The sequence below is a fragment of the Cricetulus griseus genome (assembly GCF_003668045.3).
Source record: "Cricetulus griseus strain 17A/GY chromosome 1 unlocalized genomic scaffold, alternate assembly CriGri-PICRH-1.0 chr1_1, whole genome shotgun sequence".
Lineage (NCBI taxonomy): Eukaryota > Metazoa > Chordata > Mammalia > Rodentia > Cricetidae > Cricetulus > Cricetulus griseus.
The window spans coordinates 45,948,335-45,969,694 of record NW_023276807.1 but is presented as its reverse complement, the minus strand read 5'-3'; the positions used below and the strand labels follow the sequence as shown (position 1 = coordinate 45,969,694).

General features: G+C 38.0%; 1 protein-coding gene across 1 annotated transcript in view; it reads right to left on the bottom strand.

Annotated features, from left to right (window-relative positions):
• The window catches only part of Msr1 (macrophage scavenger receptor 1), a 69,646-nt gene extending 53,652 nt beyond the window's left edge, over positions 1-15,994 (bottom strand). The window contains exons 1-3 of the mRNA XM_027391222.2: positions 15,983-15,994; positions 6,502-6,607; positions 3,997-4,110 (exon numbers count right to left, since the gene is read on the bottom strand). Coding sequence (XP_027247023.2) covers positions 3,997-4,110; positions 6,502-6,607; positions 15,983-15,994 — 232 coding nt within the window. The remainder of the gene's footprint in view (positions 1-3,996; positions 4,111-6,501; positions 6,608-15,982) is intronic.
• Positions 15,995-21,360: the final 5,366 nt, after the last annotated feature.

Below are 21,360 nucleotides of genomic sequence, written 5' to 3'. Positions count from 1 at the left end.
ACAGACTAGGCAGGTTAGTATTTTAGGAATATGTATGTATGTACATATATGTATATGCATGCAATAACAATAGTGAAAAGAGAACACTAATTTTTAGGAGAGTGATGAGGGGTTTATGAGAGGCTTTGGAGAAAGGAAAGGTAAGGTAGGAATGCTGTTAAATGTAAAATTATGTTATAATCTCAAAAATAAAATTAAAAGAGAATGTCAGAGTTTATATTTTCAGAAGTATGCTTTTCACTTGTTTCTGGAGAGATGGCATTCTGTAATGTCTCTATTTTACACAGAAAGAAGTCAAGCATTTATGGCATATATAAATACCTAGGGAGCTGGTGATATTTGATTCTACATATTGGGTTTACTCTTTCACATTAGTAGTACCTTTTCCTATCCAATATTTATATTATTTTAAAAAGTAATCTCTATTTCAGTATCAATTTAAACACATCCATTCTAGAACATATCTTTCTGTCCTCCTCCAGTCTCACGATGTTATTTTTCTGTCAGGAATACTTTACATTCTTTAAGAAAGATATCATATAAAGTAGGCCATGAAATAATAAACAACATTTAACATATGAGCTACTTTAAATTTGAATAGCTTTATGTTGACCATTTTATTCCAATTATCAACTCAACTATCAAAGTGTTGTACCAATACTTTCAGCATTCTACATTTGTAATCTCTTGATATCATGTCTGCATATGCAGTACATTTTTATTCTTCTTTAAAAGACATTGGGATCAGGTACTAAGAGCTAGAAATGCATTGTTACCTATTATTGGTACATGATAATTGCAATGAGTTCTGCTTAAAATTCTGGTGAATTTGGTACTGGTATTAATTTCTAAGATTGAAACATTCTGTTTCCTATCTGTCTTAATGGGTTCCTACTGTAATTTTAAGAAACAGAAAGTCAAAGATCAATTACTGTTTACTCCAGGGTAAATATTTGACTTGGTAAAATTTCCTAATGACCCAAGAACTTTGAACTTGATTATAGCCCAGGATACTTTTCATACTTCTGTCTCCCCTGATCAGGACCAATCAGAGACCACAGTTCTTGTAGGCTCTGTAGACCATGATTTACATAAAGAGATGGAATTTACTCAAATTATACCTGGTGTATATTTGATGACACCAAGCAAGAACGCATTATTCAAGTTTGTATTTCACACTGTGTATAAACATGTATACATGGACAATATATAGATAATCTTGATCATGAGAAATCTACATTACAGGAAACTTTAGTTCTCTTTATTCAATAGCTGCCATTTGCTTGCTGTTTGCTTTGGATTTTTGTTTTCTCTGTTTTTAATGGCTAAAACGGGAGATATTTTTGGTTTTTTGCTTGCTTGTGGGTTTTTTGTGGAAATATTCTCTTGGATAACATTATGACAATTTTATTTTCATGTTTTTTTCTGGACAACAATGTTTTATTATAATAACCAAATTACAGTGGGAGCCAGTAGACAAGAGAGGTTAGGACGAAAAAGTCATAGATGGGAACACATGCCCCATTACCTAGGAGTTTCAGTTTTCTGGTGTGGATAATGAAGATAATTATAGTGTGTGCTGAAAGGGTAATTGTAAAAATGTATTAAGATATTATGCTGAAAGTTTAGAGCCCAGTTCTTGGGCATAGTAAATGATGGAAAGTGATAAAATGATAGTTACTCTTATATTTTGTTGATTTCCTTAGCTTTTCTTTCTGAGTAGAATTTTGAATCTGTTTTGAGATATTCTCTCAGATTACCCCATAACAAAGGAAGTTTGGTTTTGTATTTGGGAGTATTTTCTTGGGTAGATTAGCATGCACATTCAAATGAACATTTCCTAAGCCTTTCTCTTGATGGTGCATATAGAAAATATATTGGGGGGCATCATAAAGAAAAGGATAATAACAAGACGAATGAATCTGGATATCAGTTAAAATCCAACACATCTGATCTTGGGAGGTAGCTCAGGTGGTAGACTGCTTTCCTAGCATATGGTTGCCCTGAGTTTGATTCCAGCACCACATAAACTAAATGTGTTTACGCCCCTAATCTCAGTACTCAGAGGTAGAGGCAGAGACATTTGTACAAAGTAAGTTAGATGAACCAGTGTGGGATAAAGGATACCATGTACCCAGGAAAAAAATCATTTGAAAATGTTATATCAGTTCAGGCAGACTTCTTAGAGAAATATGTGACTGGAGAATATCAAATGGAACCCAAATAACAAATCCTATTTTTAAAATCCTAATAGATGTTGTTGTGATATTGTTAAGATATGTTTAAATAATAGCACATGAAATACGTGAATTTGATATAGTCATTTTTAAAAAGGTAATATGACCATCTGCTTTTTGCATTTGATATAGAAAACTTTCTGAAAAACAGGCATGCTTTTCTGGGACAGACACTGTTAGTGTAAATGACCACACTTGTTTGCACATTGACAAGTACTTCAGAAACAGAATATTAGATTTTCTTAATGTACTTTAGAAGATGCTGGAGATACACTAAAAAAACATGGTTAACTTCATTCTCTGTTGGGAGCATTATTATGTAATAACTGGAATTTCAGGAGTGCTTTTGTCCAACATTAGAAGTGTTCAGACTATGAAGTAAAATATACTTTTGAAATAGTCTAAATATTACCAGCCCTCTTTCTTTAAAAAAATACCAAAGTATAATATAAAAAATTCAATTACATTTACATGTAACAGCAATGAGCAATGGCAGTGTAAAATTCAAACTCATTAGCATTTGCAAAAGTAAGAAGAGAATCTAATCTCAGTCATGTCTACAAGTACATGTACAAGAGCTATGTAAAACTTTGAAAGAAGTTAACAATGATCTAAATAAATGAAGATGCACCCCATGTATTATGCTATGTTTGCTTAAAATTACACACATGCATTCATGCACACACAGTCATGGGCAGGTTGAATGAAATTTTGCCACTTGGGGTGTTAATACTCCCTCCTGCTCATGATGCCTAGCACTATAAACTTATCCCAGAGAATGTACTACAGCAATTTTCCTACTCCAATAAATTTCTAACTGCATCTTCAATACATATCTGTGCCCACAGATAAGTAAACTCTCACAGCTCATCATGCTCATCAGAAAAGTCCTCCCCAACCCAGTGGATTGAGATTATTACAAAAATCCACATCTAGCCAAAATGTAGAGAACAACTTATTCCGATATACCTATCCCTAATTGACACACCTAAAACACAACCTGTACATGTAAGGTTCAGGGGACATCACAGGAGAGGGGACACAAAGACTGAGAGTAGGAGGATTAGGTGTCTACTGAGAGATTGTGTGTTCTATGCATGGCATGGATCTGCACCAATGAAATGTTAAGGGCATGATCACCTAAACAAGACCTGATAAATGACACCACCAATTGGCATTTTAGTATAGATGGAGGAAATCTCATAAGGTCTGTATGAAGAGCTAGCTATTGGCAATTAATGGCTTCTGGTAAAGACACAATCATCTGTAGGAATGAGTGTCCTGATATGTTATCCAATCCCAAGAGGTTGGGTCAGACCTAAATACATATACATTTGAATATTAAATGAATTCACAGGGTATATATACAGATATATAAAAACAATTACATACATAATCACAATTTTATGTATTGATAATTATATATTCACAATTATATATATGCCAATAAGAAAGAATAATAGATAGTGATTTTTGAAAAGGAGTCAAGGGACAAAGGAGGAGGTGGAGGGAGGAGAAAGAGAGAACAGAACAGATGTAAACCTAGCCCACTTTCTTTATGTCAATATATTTATTTTATTCTTTTATATTTTATTTGTAAAATTAAAAGAGCCTGTTTCTACTTACAACACAGAATCTATTTTAATTGCACTTGTTGAAACTGAAGAATGCCATGTATATGAAACTTCTTTGTGACTCTACCATAGAAAAACTACTGTATAGCAGATGAACAAAGTTTCAAAATTCTGGGCTACTGTACCTGCTACTATGCCAATGAGCGGTATGAGAACGGCAAACACAAGAAGGTAGAGGGCAACTAGGGCAGTTTTGAAGGACTTCAGCTTCTCTTGATAGGAAGACCCATTTTTAGGATCTAAAACAAAGCAAAAGTAAACAGAACAAAATCCCAGTCTATTATTTAAAAACATTAATTTAAGTCTTGGTACCTGGTGCTGGCTATAAGGTCCAGTGGGTAAACTGCTTTTTGCATAAACATGAGAACATGACTGTGTATGATTTCCTATTTGTATAGTTCATATGATTGGACTATAATGAACAATTATTTTAAATGGGACAAGAGTGATTTACATTTTGACAAAACTTTGGAATCCATCAATGAAACCCATCCTCTGGATATATTAGGATGTAAAAACTATATTTATCTATATTTATATGAAAAAGGAATTCTTTTAATGGGATGTTGACTACAGTGGAACTATGCTGATGCAGAGGGAAAATGGTAGATTATTTAGGTAGTGTGTGTGTGTGTGTGTGTGTGTGTGTGTGCACGCGAATACATATTTGACTACATGTGTACATTTGGGTTTCTGTAGAGGTTCATGGTCAGTGCTTGGATGCTTTCCTCTTGGATGCTCTTGACTCTTTTCTTTTGAAACAGGGTCTCTCATAGAACCTGCATTTCATTAATTGACTAGACTGGCTGACCCAGGAGCTTCACCGATCTGTCTGTGTTTGTCTCCCCAGTGTTGTGTTTAGAAGAGAGTTCTGCATCTGCCACCCTCTCAGCCTTTTATACAGGTTCTGAGGATCCTGGCAGGCACTTGACTGAGTAAGTTGCCTCTCAAGCTTCTTTCCTGACATAGTCTAGGCTAGCATTGTGCTCACTATGCAGCTGGAAATGGTTCTCCTGCCTCTACTTCCTATGTTCTGGAGTTAAGAATGTATAGCACTTTGTTCAGCTCTGTCCAATTCCATTTTGTGAGACATGGAAAAGGAAAGAAAGGAACATTTTAAAAAAGTAAAGTCAAGAAAAATATAAAATTATTTAAAAAACAAGTTGGAATTGTCTGTATTTCAGATTAACTACATGTGAATCCTGTTTGTATACTATGTGTGTATGGGGCACATGGAGGTCAGGGGTCAGATCCCCAGGAACTGGAGTCACAGACACTTCCAGGCTAGGAACCAAAGCCAGGTCCCCTGAAGAAGCAAGGGCTCTTAGATACTGAGCAATCACTCTGTCCCTTCCACTTTATTTTTGAGACAAGGACTCAGTGAACCCAGAAATCTTCAATTTAATTAGACTGTCTGCCCAACAAGCCACTTAGATAAAAGTCAGATATGGTAGTTTTGAATTTGTGTGTGTAAACTCATGTTTTGCATACTATTTTCTCTACCTGAAATGTCTCTAACTATTCTCCTTCCACTCATAATCTCAGACATGGACATTAAGAATTAGTAGACTGATAAGCAATTCTGTTCTGTTACCTCAAGCCTGATCAGAAGCTTCTGAACATTGTTTCTTCTGTGTTCCTGTCACAAGCTGATTCATCGGTGACTTGTGAATTTTATCTCTCAAGAAGATATGCAGAAGTGCTAGCTCTAGATAACTATGAAGGTGATTTTAATTGGAACTAGGGTGGCTGCAGATATAGTCAAGTGTAAATGATGTCTTGTGGTGCGGTATTTATTCTTGTGGTTGGATCTTTATAAGAAAAGAATAAACAATCACACAGGAAAACAAACTCTCAGAAGCAGGAAGCAGAGGTGGCAGTGATGCTTTTAAAAAGCAGAACCACCAAGAGTTGCCAGAAAGCGCTAGAAGCAGGGAAGAGACATGGTCTTTAAATGACCCATGTCCATTTGGACACCTTGATTTAAGACTTCTAGGACAGAGAACTGTGAGAGAACAAACAAACTAAACTCTACAGATTTAAGCCACCTAACCTACTGTAATGTGAGCTTTCTTGGCCCAGCTAGGGCCCTGCCACCCTTATCTGCCCCAAATGAACACCCAAACTCTGTATTAATATAAATGTGTTGGCTAGTGACTTGGGCTTCTTATTCTTAATCCATAACTACTAATCCATATATTTCCACGTGGTCTTGGCTTACCAGACCTGCAACTCCTTTGCCTGCTACATTGCATCTATTCAACATCTCCAAAGAGAAGATGGTGATTTCCTGTTTGTCTCTGCTTATATACTGATTCTGCCCAGCTACATCACTTCCTGCCTGTCTGTACAGACCTCCAGACCTCTATGGTCAGCTAGTGGCAGTTTCTGCCCAGCTACATTACTTTCTGGGATCTCATGACCACTCCTCTCTTCCTACTCTTCCCAGAATCCTCCTTGCCTCCTAGTCCTACCTATTATCCTGCCTGGCCAATCGGTGTTTTATTCATTAACCAATAAGAGAAACATATGTACAGAAGAACATTCCCCATCAACCCACCACTTGTGTAGCTCTGCTGATTTAAGCCATCCACCCTACCACCTGTGTCACTCAGCCACTTTCTACTTACTGGTAGGAAGCAATGCTGTCATTGAGCGAGCATCAAATTTCACAGATTCTGAGCAGCTGTCTGTATCCTCTGGTTCATCAGGGCAGAGCCTCTGTTGCTCTGTGGTCTACCAAACACACAGAATACATGAATCCCATATGACATGGCCAAGGTCGTTTTTTTTTTTTTCATAGTGTTTCAAGTTCATTATAATTTAGATTCAATTTTAGCAAGCAAAACATATAATTAAATACACACATCATATAGAGCACTATATTAACCTTCCTCAATGCTGTGCCCAGATTGCAGAACCCAAAAAGAACTCACCAACAAGAAGAGGACTCACAGAATGCAAGGACAAAGGTTTCTTTATTGACTTATTGACTCGAGGATAGGAGCCACAGCAAGGACCCCATTCATTCGGGAACAAATGGAGTCCCCATTTTCAACTGAGGGGTGTTGAAATTTTCATAAGGGAAAATTGTAAGGCAGGAAGCCCCAAGATTACAAAAATTCCATGGTTACACAGGACAGGACAATGGTTGTATGCTTCAGGCAAGGTGCAATTAAGCAGGATGCTGTAGAGGAAATGAGTTTGTTAATTATCTCCTGGGCTGGGGACTTCTACAATTGATAACCATCTGATCCTCTTTGGCCTAGAGGAATGTCAACACCACTCTAGGGTGTGATATCTGGTCTAAGGCCTTGAGTCATGTGGACCTTCTGTTGGGCTGCCTTTTGGGAACTCAGAGAAGCTTAAGAGTTTTCCTATTTGGGCTTTGGAGTCAGGGTTTTAGACTTTTATTAATTTTCCCCTTTCACTCATGACTTTTCATTGAAGCATAAAAAAGGCATATTTGTGGGGCTAGGTTAATAAATAGCTGTCAATAATAGCTGCCTGCTAATCAAGCATGGATACCTGAATTTGGATGCCTATTATCCCTGGAAAGCTAGAGGTGATAGAGCCCGAGTGCTCAGAAGTGGAGACGGGGATCTCCAGCACTATGGTGGCCAGTCAGTGCAACCCACTGGTCTCAGGAAGAGCAAGAGAGATCCTGTCTCAAATATATGGTGCAAAGAAACAGAAGACAATATCCAGCATCGATCTTCATCTCCACATACAGGTAGATACATGTTCAGTTTCACTTCCTCCGGACACACATTCACAAGCACATAAACAGGCATCCAGTCATGTGTTACAAACACATTAAAAGCAGATTTAAGAAGTCAGGTTCTTGAAGACTGAATGCTGTGTTGTTCTCTGTAGAAAGGCATCTGTATGTACAAGCATGTGGTCTTCACATGTGAGGAGGTGTAACCTTACTTTTCTAACTACAAAAAAACAAAACAAAACAAAACAAAATCCAAGCAGCAGAAAATAACTAGCTGAAGGCAAAATAAGTGATTTCCCTTAGAACAAATAGTTACACAAGCTTGGGACAAATATTTCCTGTGACTTTCTGCTCTGAATTAATTAAACTTCCGTGCCAAAGCATCTGTTTATCTGTTTAGAAAGATAAAGTCAAGCCATTAGATTCAAATGCACAGGAAAAGGTAACTTGTCTTTCCTTCCCTTCCAACTGACCCTTTCTCTATCCTTTCCTCCTCCTCTTCCTCTTCTTTTTCTCTCTTCTCTCTCTCCCCCAACTCTTCTCTATTTCTTTATACTTTTGCATTATGCAACATAAATCTGTTCTTGTATCATTTAAGTTAAATCAATATTCTACTGAGCAATATATACCTTTATCTCTAGTGACAGGTATAATGTTTTGAATGTCTTGAGGAGCGAAATAGGCCACCATGACAGACTTCCTGATATTTGCATAGAGAGGGTCAATAATTTGCAACTGTAGATCAGAAGGTACTAAGTCATAGTTGAGAGAAGCAAAGAGTCTGGTCTGAGATTGTACAGTCAAATGACTACATATGACAGTATTGTACTACCCTTTCAAAAACAGCAAAAAGAACCTTGAAAGCTTTCACCAAAGGAGATATTTAACATTATTTTAATAAGATACAATGCATATACAACATCAAAATATCACATGTGTACTAACATGTACACTTTTGTATTTACAAATTTAAATATGACCAAGATAATCTCAGTGGTGAAACACTTACCAAGCATGTACCAGGTCCCATTGTTATTTCCAATTATACAAAAAGACTGATTTAGGGTTTATATTGCTGCAATGAAACACTATGACTAAGTCAGGACAGGAGTTCAAACGGCAGGATCCTAGAGGCAGGAGCAGGAGCTGATGTAAAGTGTGTGGAGGAGTGCTGCTTAGGGGTTTGCTCCCTGTGGCTTACTCAACCTGCTTTCTTAAGGAACCCAGGAGCAGCAGCCCAGGGATGGCACCACCCACAATTGAAGGGTCCTCCCTATCAATCCCTAATTAAGAAAATGCCTTACAGCCAGATCTTTTTTTTTCTCTTTTATATTTTTATTTTAAATTTTTTATTCATTTTACATAATAATCACAGTACCCCCTCCCTCCCATGTCCCCACCCCCCTTCACTGCCACCTCCCTACCCCTACCCCAATCCACTCCTCACATTACTCATGGGGAGTAACCTAAGCCTGTTACAACAGGGTTTTATGGAAGCATTTTCTCAGTTGAGGTTCCCTCCTTCCAGATAAATCTAATTTGTGTGTCAGGTTGTCATAAGACTAACTAGCAAACAAAATTAAATAAATCTAATCAAATTTAAATTTTTTACATTAAAATAAGTGTATTTAATTAAAATACCAGGTTCTCTTTCTTTCTCCCACTTATTTTTTCTTTCCTTCCTGGTGTTAGTCATTAAATTCAAGGCCTCACTCAAGCTTTCATGCAATAGGCTTTTTACCATTAAACTACATTCTAGGCTTTTGAAATTGTACTTGAAAATAAGTAAAATGGAATGTGTAATAGAATAAAATAAACTAATAAAATAATTTGAAATTGTAACAAATTTTCAAGAAATGGTGCTGATTTTGATAGAATGATCTGCATTTTAAGAACATTGCCTGAGAGGATAAACAGATTAACTCTTTTCTTGGTCAGAGATTTCAAGTGGGATGCCAGCATCTTCTAATCTTTCTTTGTTCACCCCTCCCCCGACCCCCATGCTGAGGGACAAGTTTAGCGCTGCAATTTTAACTAAATTTTTAACAATGGCAGGAAACAAAACTCCAGCCTAGACTGCAGATGGAGGACCACCACTCCTTTCTAAAGGCACAGGCTGCTTTGGGAGATTCATTGACTAGCAAGGATGTGACTAAATCCCTGTCAATATACTTCTAAAAATAGCGCCAAAGAGATTATTTATTGGCTGCTCACACTAACAATCTTTGCACATTGATCATTTCTGAGTATGGGTTCCCACACATCTTCTGTTGTTCGTCTGAGGATTGTGATCTTTATATGATTTGGCCACTGGGACAAGGGAATAAAGACAGGTAGGTGTAGAAACTGACAGCATCTTCTTTTTTTTCAGGTTGGTGAAATTGAAAAAGGAAGAAAAAGCCCAAACCAAACAGATTTACTGAAAATACTTTTAGTCTTACCTGCTGTAGAGACTGAAGCTGACATGGCAGTCTCACAAGAATCCCATCACATTTGCCTGTGGGGGAGCTTACAGAGTTAAGCCTGGGCCAGACTGTAAGGCTATCTCACAAGATAAGCAAATAGAAGCCCTTAAGCAATTAAGTAAATGAATAACAACCTGGGAAAGTGACTTTGGAGGCAGCCAGTTTGGACCATCTGATCCAGGCTCTCCTTCTGTTTCCTGTCTTTTAATCTCTAGGTAGACAGGATTTCCCCCATCAAGCAAAAACAATGAGCAAGTAAACAAATAAACAAACAAAACAAGATAAAAAAAAAAACAGAGTTAATAATGAAACAGCTTTATAATCACTTTCAAGCTACATTCACAGCTATTGTGGCCCAGTGGGAAATATTTGACTCCTGAGCACATGTCCTAAAGAATGGTGTGGGAAAGCCCTTGTTTGCACACCGTTACCAAGATCTTTTTGTTATTGGTCCTTCTCCAAACCAGTAAAGAAGGCTTTAGTGTGCCTATTGAGATATCCTGAATTCATTTTCACTGAAATGCAAAGGAAACATTGCAGTTCAGCCACTCTGTTTTCCATGGAGGAACATTTTTGAACAAAGATGAAGACTTTTGTGCCTGAAAAACATGTCTAGAGTATAAGCTATGGACTGGCCACTTCGTGTCTGTTTTTGTCCAGCACTGTATCACTAGTACTGAAGACGACCTGGAACTTCGAATATACTTTATAACTGTTGGGTGGATAATTGTACTAATACAATTATCAGACTTTTCATCTCATGTCTTTGTTTGCCAACTGAAGTGGATATTTGGGAAACCAGGTTACTGCAGAGGTGAGGTCATTTGCAGACAGCAATTCTTTCCAATTTCTGCTGGCGATTCAGATTCTGTGGCAGTTTTACTTTGGACCCCGTGCTTCAGGGTCCAAAGTAGCATACTTGTGGCATCCTTCCTTGCCCCTGTGTTAATGCAACAGGCTCTAAAAGAACTTATCGTCTCAACCTTCTTTTTTTTTTTTTTAATATCCAACTCCTTATAGGAAATACCTTGCCATGACTTGAAAATTCATACCCCCCTTGACACTCCACTGAAGGCTTATCTTCTAGCTAAACGGCCTGACTTTCCATCAGCATCACATTGCATATTCCCTAGCTTTTGCCTCAGCCTTTTCACAAGCTAGAACACTAGTATGAGGAAGATGGAGCAGGACTGAAATGTTTTGGATAAAATTATGAGTTCTTTTTCCTTTTTCTACAGATTAGAACCAAGTCCCTTAGAACTTAGGAACCCAGACTGCCTCTGGCCTGGACCTTGTCTGAAATCCTTTGATGTTGCCAGTCTCACTCAACTGGCCGCTAGCTTTGCCCAGATCCTACTGGCACATTCAGGGACATGTTACTAATCTTTGCCAAGACGATATGTGTTTGGGATATTGGTTCAGGAGGATGTTTATCTAACCTAGTTCTCACCCTCTAAACTTCCATACTAGATCTTCAATCGCTGAATCTGATTCTCTTGCAGTTATATTCCCCACTGCTAACATTTCTTGCAGGGGATATGGGAACAATGTCTTTCCCCTGCTTTTTAGATCCTAGTGATAAATGAAAGCATGATTCCAGGACAGCACTCTGGGAAACGATTATCCTGGGTCTACTTAAAGACCATGGATGATGGGATATTTATAGAACCATGGCTGACTTGAGCACAGCCCCTCTGAAGAGTCTATGGATGGTGGCTTCGCCATGTTTGCATCGATGAAATCTCTTTTTCATACTAATTATGAGCCTTTATGCCTTAGCCCCTCCCTGAGTTCATGAAAGCAATTGCAATTAGGATGTAACTACATACAAATGGCTGTAAGAGTGGTCAGATACTTTGGTAAATGTCCAGTGACCCTCCCTGCTCTCTCATTCAGCCTGTGGAAAGAGAATGTCTACAGTCTATAGGCTCAGTGGTGACAGATACTCGAAGTTTGGTACAGTTGGTCTCATGAAGACTGTAGCAGTGTGGCTGGGAGGACAGCAACTTCCAACACTCCCAATCCTCATCCTTGTGTTTTTCCAAACACAGTACTCTCATTGACACCCACAGTTTTCTGTGCATTATGAACACCGACTCTGAATGAAGCTGTAGAGATTTTATCACTGTGGGCAACATATGCTTTCAGCAATCTACTGCTGGGATGCCTTTAATAAACATTCATATTCATGACAAAAACATCTTCACTAGCTACAGCAGCAACAAAGATTCATCACCTATTGGGAGATTTCTCTCAATTTACTCCCTACAGTTTTAGCCCTTTAAAGTGTGTTGGGGGATTGAGAAACAGGCATATAGAGAATATTTTATCAGAAAAAAATAAAACTGAGAAACAAACTTGAAAAAAGCTTGATTAGTGGGTGAGTAAGGAGAATGATCACACACTTCCAAATGCAGACAAACCTTTGGTTATTTTCTGTTTGTTTTTCATTTTCTTTTGAGACTGTGTGTCACTAGGTGAACCAGTTTGACCTTAAAAAGTAATGGTCCTCCCTCAGACTCCTAAATGCTGTGATTACTGGTGCATTGTTGTGTCTTCCCCTATACCTTGATAGTGAGTTTGCCAGGGAATGCTGGGATCCCAGCTCTTGTCCTTTTGTCTCTCCCTGTTTACTCCCATGATGATCACAGTGGTTGCCTATCAGATGCAAGGATCTGGGTTTGATCCCCAGAACCATAAAATCAGAATAAAACAAAACAAAATGATAATGAAAACCAATATACAAGAAAAAGACAAAATGTTCCACAGGATAACTGTGCTTCAGAGATCTGCTTGTACTTCAAGGGGGGTTCAAATTTCACAAATGTAGAAATGAAAATTACTGCTTTGCACTAGAAAATGTTTCTTTCTTATCTGCATGGACTTAGTTAACTGACAAAAGATATCACCAGAATATCCCACTTTGTCCCCAAAGAAATTTATTATTACATTTATCCAATTATTTCAGGTATCATCTGATTTTTACTATGAAAACTTTCTAAATGTTAAAATACATATACAGGTGAGTCCTTATTAGCAGTCTGTGAATAGCTTTACAGCATTCTCATGTGACCTTAAATGCAATTTCCAAGTTAACAGCCAAACAACCTCACATCAAGTGACTTTCCCCCACCACACACGAGTGCACTGATAAAGGATTGGGAAATCTTTTGGACTTGTATAATCTATTAACAGAGTGTTCTCATGAGAAGCGAAACACATCTCTGCCATATCAGCTTTTCAGAAAGGGTCAAAAGTTTATGGAAGTAGCAACAGGAAAGCCATATGAAAGAACTTAGAGGTTAGCACGAACCATGGCCTTCAATTTTTTTTTTCATTTTTTCATTAAACAATGTAGGGACATGAAAGTTGGGGTGGAATTCATCTTTTACCATCTGTCATTTTAGTACAATGAAATACCATAAGACATTGTACTACTAATAAGACATTGTAGTCTTTGTGCCTATGTCTAAATTTATACAATGGACATGGCAATGCACATATTGATTTGTATAACATATTTTCCTTAAAAATCATGTTTTTCTCATTTGATTATTTTCTAATTTAAAATAATGAACTATATGACATTTAATCAAACATGAGTATCTCTTTCTATAGCCATTTTCCTAAAAACCCCTTATTCTGGAGCTCATGATTTTACTATTATAAAGAATGACATCATAGCTACTGTGGTCAATCAGGCTTATTCTCTTGATATTCTTCTGTTGAACTACTAGACTAAGCAAAAATTATTGTGAATTTCCTGGTGTCTACCACTATTTAGAAAAATGATATAATACACACATATATTTGAGTAATATGTGAGTGTGGAGATTTTAAACCAAATTCATCACCATAGAATTGCTTAGATGTTAACAAGAGTTGTGCTATTTTAATATACCTTTGTTTTCATGTTTATAATTATTGTAGAAGAGATATCTCCACATTATTATTTCTTATGTACTTGGCTATTGTCTGGTCATATCCATTTGTTGTACAAGAGAGGGACACTTTCTTATACTTATACTAAGTAAGGGATTTGTGTCTATCATCTATAACTATTAGTTTTCATTGTTGTTGTTGTCATTGTACTAGCACTGGACTTGGGAACAATGCCTGCTCAACCAAGGTGCTATGGGTGAACTATACCCCCAGCACTCTCTTACTTTTCATCTTGAAACAAGAGCTCACAAAATTGCCCAGGCTGGGCTTAAACTCTCTGTAGCCCAGGCAAGTCTGGAGCTTGTTGTCTGACTGCCATGGCCTTCCAAGCAGCTGCCTCAGACCACACAGCCTGCCATTTATCTTTTCATATTTATTATGTATCATTTATTCTAAGATAAAGCTACAATCATTTGTTATGATTTTCTTACAGCCAAATTCTTCTTAAACTTGGGGCAAATGGCCCTAGTTTAATTTTCCTCTATTCTTTTAAAATAAAAAACCTTATCTCTTTTCATAAGTAGCTGACAATTTGTGTCATTTTAGAAATGAGTGTATTTGCACAAGCATTGTTTCCATGCTGAAGAAATGAGTGTATAAGGATTCGGGTTAGAGACTGAACCCTACTGTGCCTAATGATAGTGGAATTGTTATTGGAAACAGAATATCAGTATTTGAATCTAAGACCATAAAGTGACTGAAAAGAATGTGATGAAGATACTTACTATAAAATTCTCAAAAAATCAAAACAGAAGAATAAATAATAAAGTATTAACAAGCATGCTAAGTGGAGAGTGAATGTGCCTTTCTTTTAGCTATGCAATTTTTAAGAAAGCAAGCAAATATTTTAACAGCTTTGAAGGATAATTTTATATATGTATAATATTAATATGCTATCAATATAAAGGGACACTATGAAGACTAAAATAATCTTTAGCTTACCTAGTATGCAGAAAGCTGACAATAAATGAATCAGCACTATTTTACAATTCTGTATTACCATATGAGTTTTATTTATTTTAGATTCAAGGGAGCTCTGTGAGCTGTATAGTTGGATTTTCTCCATTTTACAACTTAGGACACCAAGACCTAAGTGGTTAAGGTACTTACTCAATGTTATATAGCTGAAAGTGAAGATGGTGGAGTTTGAAAGCAAGAAGTGTACCTATACAATGTGTGCTCTCAGCTACTACCCAAAACATTCATCATTTCAGCTCTGTGACTATTCTGCCACAGTTCCACATGGCCAGCGACGACGCCACCCCAATTTCATGCTGGTAAGTCTTACTCATCCATCAATATCCTGCTAAATTGTAACACCTCCATGAAGATATTTTTATAGTTCTTTCTCCCTTGAAAGTAACAGCCTTTCCTCTTCATATAGTAGTTACCTATAGAAATCGTATCCTCTATAGAATGCTCAAGTTATATTAGTTCTGCTTGGGCATATGCTTTATATTAAGAACTTCAAAAATAAATGTATTTTATTCTTTGTATCCCTTCCCCATATGTATTTCAAAAAATATCTGTAGGAGGCTCTGCCAATATTCACTCTATGAGCAAGGAAAGATTAATACAACCCTCAGGTTAGAGCCAAAAATGTCATGTGAAGAGAAAGGAACAAACTAATTTATTAAACATACTTTGAATAAAGCCAACATTTTAACAAAACATACATACTTCCTTGCTAAACTGACTATAAAGTATTTTATTTAATGCATGTTTATTATGTATTCATTAGTGAAAACCTTAGCAGGAATTTTTACTATTATTTTACCTCTTCAACAAAACCAAACTAACCAAACTATTAGTGGTAGAATAAGAGTTCTACTAGAAATTACTAATCAGGTCTCTCTCTCTCTCTCTCTCTCTCTCTCTCTCTCTCTCTCTCTCTCTCTCTCTCCTCACACATTCACACATTCACAGAGAAGATATGCCCTATAAACCCAAGTAATTTCAGAAAAAAAATAAATTAAACTATACCTCTTTTGTCATCATTGGTAAAGAAGGCCGCACTGATTTATCCACTTCCTTCTCTTTACAATTGAAACCTAAAATCTTTATCACATAGTATTTCAGCATCTGGCCCACAAGGAAAGGAAATGACAGTTGTGTGTTGAAAATCTTTCTTTGAAATGTATTTCAATAGCTGTCTCATCAATCCACAAGCTTGCAAAATCTAAATTTGACAGATAACTCATTCCTCTTTCTTTATAGGACATTGTAAGAAGAAAAAGAGAAGTTAAAAAATAAAAGAGCAAGAATTTTGGAGCAGGGTGCAAAATGAACCCCATACCAGTCATTCCTGGCGTACAAGTTACACATGCCTTCTCCAGCATCCATTATTTTCTATAACATTTTCCAGCAGCCATACAGTGCTGAGAGAAGAAGTCATGTTTTGCTTGCTCTGTCATTCTTTTCTCCTGGTCTTTTTAGGAAAGAGAAAAACAAAAGCATAAAATAAAACATAAGGAAAGGCTACTGGCACTTAACAATGGAAACTAAGAACGCTGCTGCTCATTTAGCTCTCTCTGTAATGGTGTTAGTAGTATGGCTTTCTATATTATCCGAGAGCATATTGGACTAAAGGAAGCTGGAGCAGCAACTCAATAGAAAGGAATGGTTTACCATCTGACACATAGTCAGAGGTTTGTACATTTTATTTTATTTATTTACTCACATCCCACAAGTTCAAGAATGGCACACTTAAAAATTCAATACTGCTTATTAAGCTTTTATAACTAATATTTCTGAACACACACACAAATATAATATATATATATATATATATATATATATATATATATATATATATTACTTGGTGCTCCAAACATAAGGAATCATGCTATTTCTTTTTTTCTGCAGATTTTTTATTTGAATTAGAAACAAGATTGTTTTACATGACAATCCCAGTTCCCTTTCCCTTCCCCTCCTCCCCTACCAATCCCCCCCCAACTAAAACCCTACCTATCACATATCCTTTCTGCTCCCCCTGGATGGTGAGGCATTGCAGAGGGTGTCATCAGAGTCTATTGTATCCTTTGGGATAGGGTCTAGGCCCACCTCCATGTGTGTTGGCTCAGGGAGTATTCTTCTATATGGAGTGGGCTCCCAAAGTCCACACCTATGCTAGGGATAAGTACTGAACTTCTACAGGAGGTCCCGTAGATTTCCAAGGTTTCCTCACTGAAACCCATGTTTCTGGGGTTTGGATCAGTCCCATGCTGGTATCCACACTATTAGTCTGGGGAGCAAGAGTTCCCCGATGTTTCAGGTCAGCTGTTTCTGTGGGTTTCACCAGCCTGGTCTGGACTCCCCCCCTTTTTTTTTGTTTTTTTGAGACAGGGTTTCTCTGTGGCTTTGGAGGCTGTCCTAGAACTAGCTCTTGTAGACTAAGCTGGTCTGGAACTCACAGAGATCCATCTGCCTCTGCCTCCCAAGTGCTGGGATTAAAGGCATTCACCACCAACACCCGGCTCATGCTACTTCTTTTCAAAAAATGTATTCTTCTTTTATACATTATATCCCTGAAGCAGCCTCCCCTCCCACCTCCTCTCTCACCCAGATCTATTGCTCCTCCCTCCCCCCTTTAGAAAAAAGCAGGCCTCCTAGGGATAACAACCAAAAAACATGTAACAAGTTATAGTAATACTAGGCAGAAACCTTCACATCAAAGCTGGGTGAGTCAACCAGTTAGAAGGAAAAGGGTCCTAAGAGCAGATGAAGAAGTCAGAGATACCCTACTCCTACTATTAGGTGTTTCCCAAAACACTAAGCCAACAATTATAATATATATGGTGAGGACCCATCTCAGGTCCATGCAGGCTCCCTGATTACCTCTTCAATCTCTGGAGAGCCCCTATGAGCCCTGCTTAGTTGGATTCAGCGGGCCATCATCATTAGAGACGTCTGGCAGCTGATCTGAGCACATACAGAAACCCATAGTCAAACATTAGGCAAAGAGAGAGTTGAAATTGGAGATCTCCATCTATTCCCTGGAACCCCATGGAAGAGGATGAAGAAGAAGTGTAGGAATCATGCTTAATATACAATGAATCAGATCTGTAAACACAAAGGTACCAACTATCAGAAGATGGAAGGTACTGTCAGATGTGTGGTAGAAAGAACACAAGAGAAACACAAGTGATAATGTAATAGTAATACTGCTTATAATCCCATGACCTTCTAGTCCTTCACTTCCAGTTTTCTGGAACTATACTTTAGGAGGAGTAGAATTTTAAAGAAGAGGAGGGAGTCTCCCATTTCCTGTTCACAGTACATATACAGACTGGCTTGTAAAGCCATTCCCCAAAGGAGCTGTCTCCCTTCTCACTGACAATGGATGTGTCATATGTTGGGAGACACAGGATTTGACAAACATTTTGGAAGCAGGAAAAAATCCATATTATCTGTCAAGAGTCACGACTCCTTTCTGGTGTAGTTGCTTTTAGCAACTGCCACTGGGTCCCTGCTGGTGTGGCTAGCTGAATAAATGTTGTTTCCAGAACTTGTTCTTTTGACATATGATTACCAAACAGTTCCAAACCTCTGTTTTTACCATTGGATTTTAAAATGTGATGTAGCCTGTCAATATCTAGAATGAAGCTAAAGATTACTGTTGAACTGTTACATATATTAGAGGCACTCATATTTACATATCCATGCCCCCATTCCATTGGCCTCCCATCTTCCCATGTTCCCCACCAACCACCCCCAACCCACCCCTCATCTCCTCCCCAGGGAGAGTAAGGCCCTCCACCAGGGAGTTTAAAAGTCTGTCATATCATTTGGGGGAGGGCCTAGGCCCTCCTTGCTATATCCGGGCTGCAGTAGTATCCCTCCATAAGCAATGGGCTCCCCAAGTCCATTTGTGTTCTAGGGATAAAGACTGGCTCCACTGTTAGAGGTCCCATAAACTGTCTTGGCCTCCTAGCTGGCACCCACATTCAGAGGGCTTGTTTCTGTCCAATGCAGGTTCCCCAGCTGTATGACAGGGTCTCCAAGCTCTCACTAGGTCAGGTCAACTGTTTCTGTGGGTTTCTCCAGCACATCTTGGCTCCTTTACTCATCCTTCCTCCTTCTTCCCAACAGGATTCCAGGAGTATGGTTTAGTGCTTAGCTGTGGGTGCCTGTTTCTGTTTGGATGAAGGCTCTAGGAATGGAAACCAAGGTAGTCATCAGTCTCATTATAGGGGAAGGGCATCAAAGGCAGCCTCTCTACCACTGCCTAAATTCTTAGTTGGAGTCATCCATGTGGATCCCCTTACATTTCCCCTGTGCCAGACCTCTCTCAAAACCTGTACTGTATCCCTCTATCAAGGCATCTCCTTTCTTGCTCTCCTCTATTCCTCCCCTGTCTCAGTCCTCTTGTTCTCCTCTGCCTCCCTTTCTTCCCTTCCCACCTTCATCCTCTCTACCCTCTCTACGCTCTGTGACTGGGTTACCTCACTCAGGATGGTTTCTTCCATTTCCGTCCATTTGCCTGCAAATTTCAATATTCCATTTTTTTTCTGTTGAGTAGTACTGCATTGTATAAATGTACCACATATTCTCTATCCATTCTTCAGCTGATGGGCATCTAGGTTGCTTCCAGGTACTGACTATTACAAATAAGACACTGTCTATATTGTATGAATGCACATTTTTGGGTATATGCCCAAGAGAGAAATAACTAGATCTTGAAGTAGACTGGATTCCCAGTTCCCTGAGAAACCACCACACTGATTTCCAAAGTGGTTGTACAAGTTTGCACTCCCACCAGCAATGGAGGAGAGTTCCTCTTTCTCCACATCTTCTCCAGCATAGATTGTCATTGGTGTTACTGATTTTAGCCATTCTGATAGGAGTAAGAATGGTTTTGAGTAGCATTTCCCTGATGACTAATGATATTGAGCACTTTCTCAAGTGTCTTTCAGCCATTTTGGATTCCTCTGTTGAGAACTGTCTATTGAGTTCTGCACTCCAATTTTTAATTGCATTGTTTGGTGTTTTGGTGGCTAGTTTCTTGAGTTCTTTGTATATTTTGGATATCAGCCCGCTGTCACATGTGGGTTGGTGAATATCTTTTCCTACTCTGAGGTCTCATTTATTAATTGTCGATCTCAGTGTCTGTGCTACTGGTGTTATGTTCAGAAAGCAGTCTACCGTACCAATTTGTTCTAGGGTACCATCTGCCTTCTCTTCTAGGAGGTTCAATGTGGCTGAATTTATGTTGAGGTCTTTGATCTATTTGAACTTAAATTTTGTGCATGGTGATATATATGGATATATCTGCAACATTCTACATGTTTGAATCCAGTTATGCCAGAACCATGTGTTGAAGATGCTTTCTTTTTTCGATTGTATAACTTTAGCTCCTTTGTAAAAAAAAAAAATCAGGTGTTCATAGGTGTGTGGGTTAATATCAGGGTTTTCAATTCCATTCCATTGGACAACCTGTCTACTTTGGTGCCAATACCAAACTGTTTTCAAGACTATGGCTCCATAATAGAGATTGAAGTCAGGAATAGTGATGCCTCTAGAAGTTCCTATATTGTACAGGGTTGTTTTGGATATCCTGGGTCTTTCGTATGTCCATATAAAATTGAGAATTGTTCTTTCAAGGTCTGTGAAGAATTGTGCTGGGATTTTGATGGGGATTGCATTGAATCTTTAGATTGCTTTTGGGAAGATTGTCATTTTAACTATGTTGCTCCTATCTGTCCAAGAGCATGGGAGATCTTTTCATTTTCTGGTATATTCTATAATTTCTTTTCCTTAAAGACTCAAAGTTCTTACTGTACAGGTCTTTCACATGTTTGGTTAGAGTTACCCCAAGATATTTTATGTTGTTGGTGGCTATTGTAAAAGGTTCTCTGACTTCTTTCTCGGTGCATTTATCATCTGTATATATGTATATATGTATATCTGTATATACTGATTTTTTTTTGAGTTAATTTTGTATCCTGCCACTTTGCTGAAGGGGTTCATCAGCTGTAGGAGTTCCCTGGTAGTTTTTTGGGTCACTTGTGGAAACTATCGTATCATCTGCAAATAGTGAAAGTTTGACTTCTTACGTTCCAATTTGTATCCCCTTGATCTCCTTTTGTTGTCTTATTGCTCTAGCTAGAACTTTGAGTACAATATTTAAGAGATATGGAGAGAGTGGGCAGCATTATCTTGTTCCTGATTTTAGAGGAATCGCGTTGAGTTTCTCTCCACTTAGTTTGATGTTGCCTGTTGGTTTGCTGTATATTGCTTTTACCATGTTTAGGTATGTTCCTGTTATTCCTGAATTCTCCAAGACCTTTATCATGAAGGGATGTTGGATTTTGTCAAAGGCTTTTTCAGCATCTAGTGAGATGATCATTTGGCTTTTCTTT